At 35.1% G+C, this 12,062-nt stretch overlaps 1 protein-coding gene across 13 annotated transcripts in view; it reads left to right on the forward strand.

Annotated features, from left to right (window-relative positions):
- The window catches only part of ITPR2 (inositol 1,4,5-trisphosphate receptor type 2), a 499,386-nt gene that overhangs the window by 106,416 nt on the left and 380,908 nt on the right, over positions 1–12,062 (forward strand). For 12 of the 13 annotated variants that reach the window (XR_010148345.1, XM_063786880.1, XM_016923764.4 and 9 more), the window contains exons 4-8: positions 814–900; positions 3,019–3,177; positions 9,330–9,428; positions 9,737–9,820; positions 10,127–10,273. Coding sequence is in view for 12 of the 13 variants with exons in the window: in XM_063786880.1 (XP_063642950.1) it covers positions 814–900; positions 3,019–3,177; positions 9,330–9,428; positions 9,737–9,820; positions 10,127–10,273 (576 nt within the window). In the remaining variant the exon portion in view is untranslated. Of the gene's footprint in view, positions 1–813; positions 901–3,018; positions 3,178–4,253; positions 4,288–9,329; positions 9,429–9,736; positions 9,821–10,126; positions 10,274–12,062 lie in introns of those variants that run through there. The other variant, XM_063786885.1, reaches the window with a different exon arrangement.

Raw genomic sequence — 12,062 nt, forward strand, 5'->3', positions numbered from 1 at the left:
AAAACACAGAGATTTAGAATACATATAGCAACACATTGAAAGTAGAAGGGCTTTTCAAGTAATAGGGTGTGACCATCTATTTCCTGGCATGTAGGTAGCACATTACTGCTGCTGTTTTTTAGGGTGTGCCAGACTAATTCAAAGCTTCCCATCAAAATGAAAACCAATTCAGAATCTCTGTAAGAATATTAAATCCAGTTATATTTTACTTGACATAATCCTTGATATTTTTCCTGAAAGAAACTATGGAGAAAAATAATTGAAAGACCATTGTTTATGGTTTGTCTGAGTGTAAATTCGATAGAACTTAATTTTGCCTCATTAAAATTCCTGGTACTTTCAGAATTAAGAACTTTAATTTTTGAGACTTTGGAAATTCTACTATTATCCTGGTTGGTTTTTCTAGCAATATACCTTCTTAAAGTAATTTTAAAAGAACAAAGAGCCTAGTACTTTTCTGAAATGTCCAACATAAAAGTGGCCCAAGACATGTTGGAGGGCATTTCAGCATACATTGACAAATCATCACACTATATTATAATCATTTATTTAATTACTGCTCCCTTTGGGGAGTCATCTACTCCCCAAGTTTCCAAATACTTGGATGAATATGACGTGAAAATCTGAAAGACAATATGATATGATGGAAACATAAAGCAAAACAAAACACCTAAACCAAGATTACAGTCCTGACTCTACTACTAGCCTATTTTATTCCTGGCTATAGTCTTGTTCCTAAAAAAAATTTCTTTGTCAGTTATTACACTCTGTTTACTATATTTCTACACTGAATATTTGATAATCATCTTATAGCACGCTGCAGAACTGGAACAAAAACAAAATGAATCAGAGAATAAGAAACTGTTGGGAGAAATTGTAAAATACAGTAATGTTATACAAGTAAGTATTGTTATACAAGTAAGTATTTTCTCTTAAACGAGGTGAGTATTTTATGTGGAGTTTGTCAGTAAGTTGGCAGGAAAACCAAACTGCATTAAAATTTTGAGATACAGGAAGTTTGTTTTTTGATGGGAATTATCGATGTTGTGACATATTGTGATGTATTCAGTTGATATGTGCTGCACTATTCTGTATGTTTAAGAATAAATCTGATTTTACACATAAAGAAGTGATCTTATCTGGATGCATACACAAGTTATTATATAAAAAAGAAGAGGGTCAGGAAACAATTTCTAAAGGCCTGTTCTGAAATAGTCCTTTAGATTAATGGGACTGTGTTTAACATACGGAGCTTAGCTTTTCATTTTGTGAAGAGAGAAAAGTTTTCACTTTCAGTTGGAAGTCATCCTTGAATTGTTATTAGAAGGTCTTCTATTTCTATTAGTATGCACACACTGTTTTATCTCAGCTGCATTCCTTTCCTGTGTTTCACTTAGATCTTTTTAGCTTCTTACTTGGTTATTTGTTAATATATGCCCCACCTTTTTCAAAAAAGAATGTAAGGCACTTTCCAAAATACAGAGCTACATAGTGAGATAAAATACAAATAAATAAAGCAATTGGTCACAGGGAAAATCATGGTTGGATGAATAAATTGAAATCAGGGGTAAGGCATGTTTATAAAAACCATGTTGTAAAGTCTGGTAAATTTTGACTTGAAGGCTTTTTCTTGCCCTCTTAGCCATAGGGAAGCATAGTCTGTTACATCATTGGCTAGGAGATCCGCAGCACAGAGCCAAATCAGAGGTCTAGAAGCACAACTGTTCCCAGGAATAGGACCAGGAAAGTGTTTCTCCTATGTGTGCTCATAAAGAGGACACTGTGTAATATAGTAAACAATAGCCTTGACAGCTTCCTTACAGTAAATGCTACAATGAGGCATTTCATAGAGCTGTTTTTAAAAATAATATCCCTGATATTTTGTTATTGGCCAATGGCAAAATGCCAGAACACAGGACAGTCAAAGCAGTGCACTGTTGGGATAAGATGAGAGAAGCTGGGTCGGCAGCTCCCTGAATGTATGACTTAATCGAATGATGGATAATGTGAAACCTGCAACCTGAGTGGGCTGGATGTCCCTGGGGCAATCCTTCATAAATAGAGTTTCTCTTAACCAAGTTTCGGTTAAATGTCAGCAAGTGGAACTTATGTTTCTTGTCAAGTACCCGAAGCACAGGTGTTAGCTTGGTCAGTGAGGGGCTGAGCCATGTTCTTGAACATGGTGGATCCCAAAGTCCAGCCCATGAGGGTTTCCATTGCTTTGTGGTAACATAAGGACCCAAGAGTATGATAATGAGCATTTTAAAATGCTGATTTTTTTTTCAATTAAAGAACAGTACTTTATTTTGAGATAATTTCTTACTTATATTGTGAGTACTAAAATGACCATTGTTTTTTGAAATGATTGTAATAATAGATGGAAAGGTTATTTTGTTTTGGTTTTGCTACTCAGTAGAATCATGTTTTTGTAAGATTTTGTTCACAAAATCCAAAAAAATCTGAGAAGTGATGCTTTTACACTCATCTGGGAGGGGGTAGGGTCAGCATCCCCTGGCAGAAGGTGTAGAAGCCTATTTAGGATGAGCAGCTGCCTCCTTACAGAGGAAGAATCAGGGCTGACTGTGGGCAGGGCTGGTTAATAATAGTAAGTGGGTTGGTGCATTATTTGAGTTTCTTGGCCTTTCTTTAGTATATTCTGTTTTTGTGGCTATGCAGGCATTGAGAAAGGATGTGGTTTTGGGGAAACTCAAGGTCTCCTTTGGAAAACCTAGTTTTAGCCATTATTTATCAGTAGATGAAAATCACTCGGAGGGGTCCCCTGTTTCTTTTTTCCCTATTATGCCGACTTCATTATGAAGCAGAATTGGGGTGAAGGGGAGGAAGAACCCAAAGAAAGTCAAGTAGGAAAGATGGTGAGTGTGGAGGCTGAAAATACTCCTTTGTTTAATTTTCATCTCAAGCCATGTTAGATGAATATATGATATATGTATAAAACATATGAATGTAATTAACAGAGGAGAACAAATAAAGGTGGTAATCTATGTCTTTTCCCTATAGCTACTGCATATAAAAAGCAACAAATATCTTACTGTCAACAAGAGATTACCTGCTTTACTGGAGAAGAATGCCATGCGTGTGTCCTTGGATGCTGCAGGAAATGAAGGGTCTTGGTTTTATATTCATCCGTTCTGGAAACTGAGAAGCGAGGGTGACAATGTATGTAATATACAATTAAGAGGGAAATAGTGGGTTCATAAAGAAAATGATTCCTAATAAGTAAGATAATCCAGAAAGTACAAAAAAGAAAATATAGTTTTTACTCAATACCTGATTTTTATGTTAGTATCTACTAGGTTAAACATGTTTATTTATAGTACAAATTGTGCTCAGAAGTCATAAGACAAAGTTCAGATTAATTTAAAATCTTCCAGCTAGAATTTGTATGAAAGAACTTAAGCAACCTTAATATTGGCTGAGACTTTTAAAAGAGAAGGAGAATTTACTTTTTTGCCTAATTAGGAGGAAGCTTGGTCATAAGGAAGAAGAGCTGTGTTTAGGAAATAGTGTGTGCCCTTTGAATTAATGGAGTGACACCGTGAATCATGACAGGATTCCATTTACTGGCTCTATGCCAGCTGCTGACAGTCTATAAGTCTTAATAGAGATGGAGTAGAGGAGCTGAAGGTTGGCATCTGCTCATTGATGACAACTATGTTTACAATATGTTGTGGACTAGTTGGGGCACTGAGGCAGGAGAATCACTTGAGCCCACGGGTTCAAGACCAGCCTGGGCAACATAGCAAGACCTTGTTTCTAAAAAAAAATTTTTTTAATGTTGTGGAATATGTGTGTATTGCATGTAAATCTTAGTAGTTGCTAAAATATTTTCTGCTACTTTATAAAATAGAGAATAAATTATGAGAAATAGTCAATAGGATCTAGAGTGTGATATTTTTGCATGTAATAAATAAAATACTGCGTGATAGTCCTTAGCACATGGACGATGCTCAGGAAATGCTGCTAGACACTGAGCGCTGAATAAGTTTCATAAATACCTGCAAGTATTGCATCAGGGGATCAATAGTTAAGATTTAAAAAAATTAACATGAATTTGAAGCAATATAAAAGTAGAATTATTCCGAGAGAGTTTTTTCAGTTGAAACTTTGATTACATTTTAAATGTGTTTTGGATATTTCTTGTCTTAGGAATGTCTTTATTGTAAATCTAATTTTTCCAGTGAATTTTGAAATACAAATTCAATTCCACAGGATGCAAGCTTCTGGATTTAATTTGGTTAATAAATTTTCTGGTGATATCTTCCTTTGGTAAGGTTTGGTAGAAGCATGGCATGCAGGAATGTGATGCACTTTAAGTCTTGTGTTGGTTGGATTTCTTAAAAAAAAAACCCTACTTTTTTTTCTTTTGACATCAGGTGATGTGTGCTGTGAGCATGATACACATTTTAGTTTCATTAAATAGTTCATTACAATCAACTCTCAATTGTTGAGGGACTGATTGTGTAGTTTATGAACAACCTGTGCCTTTGAGGCCCTTTCTTGCAATGCTTGTTCCCATCCCCAGCCCTCCACTGAATAGTATCCCTGTCTACAGGAGGTCCATGAAAATTAAATATGAAAACAAACAAAATCTGAGCTCAAGCTCGGAAGGAATGTGATGAAATAATGGAATGAATTGGAGTTTTTAAATTAGCCGTGGGTTATATTAATTCATCCTATCTGCGTATTTATTCATTTTATCTATTCTTTTCCTTGCTGCTTTTACACAGTCAACAGAGAGTTGAATGTAATGAACTATTTCAAATACTTAGTTGTACTGGAAAACCAAAACAAAACAAAACCTACCACCCAAACACTCAATCTTGGTGAAAATGGACGATGTAATTGTTAAGTGCAATACAGGAGTTCTCCTTATCTGGATGTGCTTCAGAAAGCATGGCTGAAACAACCTTCCACACTGCTTTTTGCTGAAACAGCTCACTGTTTTTGTTTGCCACTGTGTAGCTTTTGTGTGTAATTAAGGTTGCTGAAAGCATAAGCACACCCACAACCCTATATTGGTCACATAAATAATTGTATTGTAATACTCGTTTTTTTCCCTAAAATAGGTAGCATATTTCTAAAATATAAACCGACTGTGTGGAAGGCAATTGGAAATACGGTCACTTCATAACCAGTGGTTCAACTATTTCTGATTTTCTTTAGAAACACATTAAATTAGAAAAAGGAAATTGCAATGTTTAGAGGACTTTTAAAATGATATTTTACTGTTTAACAATAGATGAGGTTTTAAGATGATATTTTAAGATGAGGTTTTAACATCCAACAAGATGTTCTGTGACCCAAATGAAATGCAATAAATAGGCTGACGATAGTGTGGGAGAAAGGAAACCCTATCTTCAAAAGGTAATAGTTCCTATTACTTAAGGGCAACTTTATGATATAGCTTATAGAATTGTGGGATGGATGGTTTTGGGGAAGAAATAGACTCATGGATCCCTGTACTTTCAACTGTATACAAAGCCCTTAGTTGCAGTTGAACTGCAAAGTCACTAGGGACAGCTATGAGCAGAGAACATAAATATTTCATTTTTCTTTCTTTATTTTTTTATCTTTATGTATCTTCCCATGGTCGAATAGTTAATTTTTCATTTTCAATTTTGATCTAAGAAAACTTGGGTTCTTTACTTTTATGGTAGATTTTAAAAGGGAATAAAGGTCAGATATTCTTTAAATGAAGAGAAAATTTTAACTCTTGAAAAAAGAAACTCTTCAAATAGCAAGTAGACTTTGCATTTTAGAAAATGTGTGTGCCCACCAGGGACTGTTGTGGGGTGGGGAGAGGGGGGAGGGATAGCATTAGGAGATATACCTAATGCTAAATGACGAGTTAATGGGTGCAGCACACCAACATGACACATGTATACATATGTAACAAACCTGCACGTTGTGCACATGTACCCTAAAACTTAAAGTGTAATAAAAAAAAGTGTTGAATTTCTAGCCGCGGTGGAGCTAGAACCCTGGCGTTTAGATTCCTATTGTGATGTTCTTTTCACCATACCAGGTGCCACTTCAAAAGAAGGGCAGCTGCTAGTGATGTTATATCCCTCTTTATTTTCAGCGAAATCTCAGCTTGAATCTTACATGGCTCTTACATAGAATCAACAGAAGTGCTTTTGGAATTGCAATTTATAAAAAACATGTTTGTGTACTAGAGTGAATGTGATGGCTGATCCTAGGATGTGGCAGAAAATGACTTCACCCTCAAGTTCTATATTAAATACATAGCTTCTCAGAAAGCACCTGACCCCATCTGTGAATCACGTCCTGAGCTTCACTATTTTGAAAATATTACCATATTTCATATTTGCTAAGTTATCTAATTAGGTATGAATTCTGTGAGAATAAATAGGGACTATTTCTTAGACCTTTTTGTTTTCTCCCTGGAACTTCTTAATATTCTTTTTATTTCACATGATTGGTAGTTTATCCATTTCACTTGCAAGTTTTATTCAGCTTGGTTAGGCAAGGTAATCATTGTCAAGAATAAGAATGAGGACCTGAAAATTACTGAATTAATGTTAGATTCTACTTATGAATACCATTTTTTATGAACCACTGGAAGCTGTTTCACAGATACCAAGGAACATTTTGGCTATATGATTGGTCTCTTAATATATACAATGTTAGGCTGGGCACAGTGGTTCACGCCTATGTAATCCTTTGGGAGGCTGAGGCAGGTGAATCACCTGAGGTTAGGAGTTCGAAACCAGCCTGACCAACATAGTGAAACCCCGTATCTACTAAAAATACAAAAATTAGCTGGGTGTGATGGTGCACGCGTGTGATCCCAGCTACTTGGGAGGCTGAGGCAAGAGAATCGCTTGAACCTGGGAAGCAGAGGTTGCAGTGAGTTGAGATTGTGCCACTGTACTCCAGCCTGGGTGACAGAGCGAGACCCCATCTCAAAAAACAGAAAAAGCTATATATATATACACACACACATATATATACTATATATATGCACATATTTGTATATATTATATATTTAAGTCTATATATATATTTAAAACCATATATATATACAGTTTTATGGGTGGTGTTTTGAAGTAAATATACGGATTGACCCAAAGCTTACAGACAACTATAGTAAAATAGCAAGACTTAGAGCAGCAAATGTAGGTGCAACCAAAAGTATTCTTGAATTGGAAGGACATAGTTAAAATATGTCATTATATTTAGTAACTTATTGGCTAGGATTTATATGGCACAGATGAGAATCAAATAGTAAACCAAATCCAATTGTTCTTTAAGAAATTGGAAGTTGAGAACACATGGACACAGAGAGGGGAACAACACACACCAGAGCCTGTCAGGGGATGGGGGGTGAGGGGAGGGAACTTAGAGGACGGGTCAATAGGTGCAGTAAGCCATCAGGGCACATGTATACCTATGTAACAAACCTGCACGTTCTGCACATGTATTCTGTTTTGTTTTTTTGTTTTTGTTTTTGTTTTTTTAGAAGAAATAAAGAAAAAAATGTAATTGGAAGAACAGATGCAGCACTGGCAAAATGTGGCATCAAGCTCCCGGTACTTTAGAGTATGGATGATGACTCAGGCCTCTACATGGCTCTGTGACTTGGAGCTGCCTTGCTGTCGTGCAACAGCACGTGTTTTCCTAGGGAGAATGGGGATTGGGAATATGCTTATGTCATGTTGACTTTCATTTGTTTTTGCTCATAATTTAATTTTTAAAAGGGATACCAATTCATGGTTCAAAGATAGAAAACAATGTAAAGATATATTGTGAAAAATCTCTCTTCTACTCTTTTTATTCCATCTGTCCAATTTCTACTCTTCTTCTTCCTCAGGTATGCACTGGAGAGATTTCTTTATGCAGATCCTCCTATTCCCTCCCTCACATTTGTACACGAATGATAGCATACTACATGCCTTGCTCTGCCTATTCATCTTTTCACTTAATACTGCTCCTTAGTGATCTTTCCTTAACTGTATATAGAGAGCTTCTATGATGAATCTTTGTGAGTTACAGCATCTGACTTCTTATGGACGTGATGAGTAGAGACCAGTCCTGTAAACAGCAGGAGTTGTTTCCACAAACCAAAGCACAACCTTTCTTTGTTTGGTTGGTGAGCTTGAGGCTTCTCTATTATACTTCAATCACCAGATATAGTTTGTGACAACAGTACCATATGTGAGCATGGACTCCTCCGTATCATCCATATGAGGATATCTGATATTGAAAATATGAAATTATGTTTTTTAAAGTTTGGGCTTAGATTAAGATACACTACATGGAGAAGTTCTGTTTATTTATATCGACTGAATCCTGATTTGTTTTATCATTTATCTATCAAGCTAATTTATTCTAATATTTACTTGGTATAAAATATACAAAGGGAGGGTTTTGGTTTTCATTTTTGAGACAGTGATCAATTCTTTAAGTGAGATTTTATTTACTATAATAATATGTCTTCTAAATAAATTCAGCAATGTAAGTAACTTTAATAATGGAAATTAAACTGTTCATTGTTATCATGAAGAAAGGATAACTTTGATTCCCCACAATTTGAGTTATGAATAAAAATACTTAAAGAGAAGGTGGATATTGCTACAATAACATACATTAAAAAATCAATTAGAGTTACTTCTTTAGAGCACTTTTCCAATAATCAATTTTAGTTTTTATTTAAAAATGAACATCAGGTTTAAGGAGCAATATTAGTTTAATATATTTAAGATATGAGTGAATCGGATGCCCAAGGCTCAAACACAAAACATATTTCTACAAGGTCATACCTAATCCTGCATTTCCTGAATTGAGCTGACATTAGAATTTTTAATACACTTCTGAGACTATGGGAAGATCAAATTTACTCATCTCTTATAAAAGATAATACAAGTGTATAACATTTTCTGCTTGCTTTTGCAGTGGTTCTAATATTTGGATAGATTACTTTTTTGTGGTGACAGATGCATTTACTCTTTCTGTTGTGCTTATGGCATAAGACCTCGTGGGGAGGGATAATGGCCTATTTATTGACTTTAAGGAAGCTGTAACTGAAATGGGAGGTGAATATGAAAAAGATCCACACTAGCTTTATGAATCCAGACTGATAGGCACTATGAGACATGGTTATATGATCATTTATTAGAAGATATTTTACCTCAAAGAGAAAAAGGATTGTATGAAAATTTGTGTGAAGGATAAAAGGACCAGATGTCAGATCAATAATGGGGACTCCTGTGCAGTTATTTCTAGCTTCAAATATAGCACCAAAGATCCATGCAGTGTCTCAATTGTGATTTATTTCTGCTTCCTAGATTGTTGTAGGAGATAAAGTTGTTTTGATGCCTGTGAATGCAGGGCAGCCACTACATGCCAGCAACATAGAGCTTCTTGATAACCCAGGGTGTAAAGAGGTAAGTTCAAGTGGAAAAGGAATGAATGTGTTCATTTTTCTCATGAGACAGAGGGAGAAAAAAATAATCTAGTTTCTTTCATTGTTTTCATGAGCATAATCCCAGTTATTCTAATTAATATCCCTAAGGTACATATAGCTGTGATTAGTTATTGCTATTTTTGGATGGTCTCTCAAAGATACTTCTATTGAGCTATATACTTCATTATCCAAAATTGTCTTTAATTTCCTTTTACTAGTTGAACTAATAATTTCTGGTAGAGAATGGAATCTGTAGTCTTATAACTTTGAACATTTCTTCATTAATAGGTGAATGCTGTTAATTGCAACACCAGCTGGAAAATCACTTTATTCATGAAATATAGTTCCTATCGAGAGGATGTATTAAAAGGAGTAAGTATGTGCTACATAGGACATTTGCTGGGAGAAATGATGGTAGTCTTACTGAAATTCTAGATGCAAAACCTATGTATTCACTGGTGTTCATAATTTACAATGTGACTACACATGTTAATACTTACTCTAAGTGTTTTACTGAATTTCCCCCCCACATTTTTAAATGTTTAAATAAGCATTAAATAAATTTAAATAAGCTTTAAAAGTCAAATAGCTAGCAGAAGGGCCCAGAGTAGCAAAACCAGAAAGAGACACCTGCTTCTCACATCTGTTTGTTCAGATGTCTCTTGACCTTTTTGCTAGGGGGACGTTGTTAGATTATTTCATGCGGAACAAGAGAAGTTTTTGACTTGTGATGAATATGAGAAAAAACAGCACATTTTCCTTCGTACGACCTTGCGCCAATCAGCTACTTCTGCTACTAGTTCTAAAGCACTCTGGGAAATAGAGGTATGTAAATGTTTTTTGGCACTTAATAAATATTTAGATCAAAAATAGAAGATTCACTGGGCTTGTTGTTTTATTGTTATAGGCATCATTTATGATAGAATCATAAAATAGAATAATTTTTGTGAACCAACTTGTGCCTATTCATTGCTGTGACCAATTTGAAAGGAAACTGTTTCCTAAGCCTGTCTTCTCTGTGGTAGCTCTCATTTTCTCTCTCTCCTTCTCTGTCAAGTGCGCGCGCGCGCACACACACACACACACACACACACACACATATTTACAAAAGGTACATTACGATCTTACTTTTAACAAATCAATTGTGAAATGTCAAGACTAGTTAGACTGAAGACCATGTGCCTCAAATGGCACTGGAGTCAAGATGGAGTAGGATGCCTCACTTTGAGGAAGGTTGAGGCCAGAACTACTCAGTCCCTGAGGAGAACAATGTTTATTTCTTCTGTAGATGCCATTTCTATTGGAATCAGGAGACCCATAGTTAAGAATTCATTCATCTTTTTAAAAGTATCACTTAAATGTGGAACATGGTAGAGTAATTAAGGAAATGTAATCTATGGATTTTTCCTTAAAGGATCTTTTTATATGTGGAGGAGATAAGATCTACAGAATTGCCTATGAACAAGAGATTTACTAAACATCTAAACCACTAGCGGTGATTCTCAACCATTTCAAGTTCTTCACCTGCCCCCAATTTTAAAACATATATTTTGTGACACTCCCTTTAATATTCTAAAATGAAATTTATAGGTGATATTATTTGTATACTAATAGGTAGAATTAGTATAATGCTCAAATTCTAACATAAAGAATAAATAAAAGGAAAATACTTTATAATAAAATAATATGTATTTCAACATGAGAATGACTATCTAAAAGATACAATATTTATGCCCATCTTGGATGGATATGTTTGGATTTGAGAGAAGTGGTTAAAGAAGTGGATCAGAAGACAGCCCATACAAGTACAGGAAAATGAAAAAGCAAAGGTAAATGTGGGCCCTTGAATGATAACAAGTGTTAGGAGACGTAATAACGGAACAAACTGAAAAACGGAGAGATAACCATAATCAAAGTATGGATAATACTTTAGGCAAATTACCGACGAGATGCAGAAAATGAGGAAGTAAGATGCCTCTGCAAATGAGCTGAGCCTTATTTATAAATATGACACTAAAAAAGAACTAAGTTTATGACATGGTTTAGAATCGAGATGAAATAGTACAAAAGAACTTATCTTCTATCTTGAAACTCCACAACATATTGAGGAATAATTTCAGTCGCTAGCATGCAGATGGACTTTGGAGACCACAACCATCAACAGGTGATGGAACTGAGAAGCTCTGGGGAAAACAGCTATGACTAAAGCTAATAATACACGAGGCTGCATGAAACCCCTCCCAGAAGTCTACCTCATTCATAAGAGTAAAACTGAAAAATAACAGGCAATCCTAAAATAAATACATAATTAAAGCATGCATTTTCACACCGTAAAGTTCTTAATATTTTGCTCTTTTTAAAAATTAAAAAAATATAGAGGTAGCAATAAGATGAGATATTATTTAAAACTCTGTTAATGAAATACAGTGAGTTACCTGCATTTGATGTGTCTCTGCTTATTTAATATTGGTTCTGAGTCTGTTAAAAGGAGTTTTGAAAATTCTCTCATATTTTTGCTTTTAGTTTTATAGCTTTTGCTGTAACTGTACTACTGCAGTGAACCCTTTCCATCAAAATGCATAGTTGGAAATGCTGTGACACATTGACCAGAATA

Source organism: Pan troglodytes, chromosome 10 (genome assembly GCF_028858775.2).
Source record: "Pan troglodytes isolate AG18354 chromosome 10, NHGRI_mPanTro3-v2.0_pri, whole genome shotgun sequence".
In the NCBI taxonomy this organism is placed as follows: domain Eukaryota; kingdom Metazoa; phylum Chordata; class Mammalia; order Primates; family Hominidae; genus Pan; species Pan troglodytes.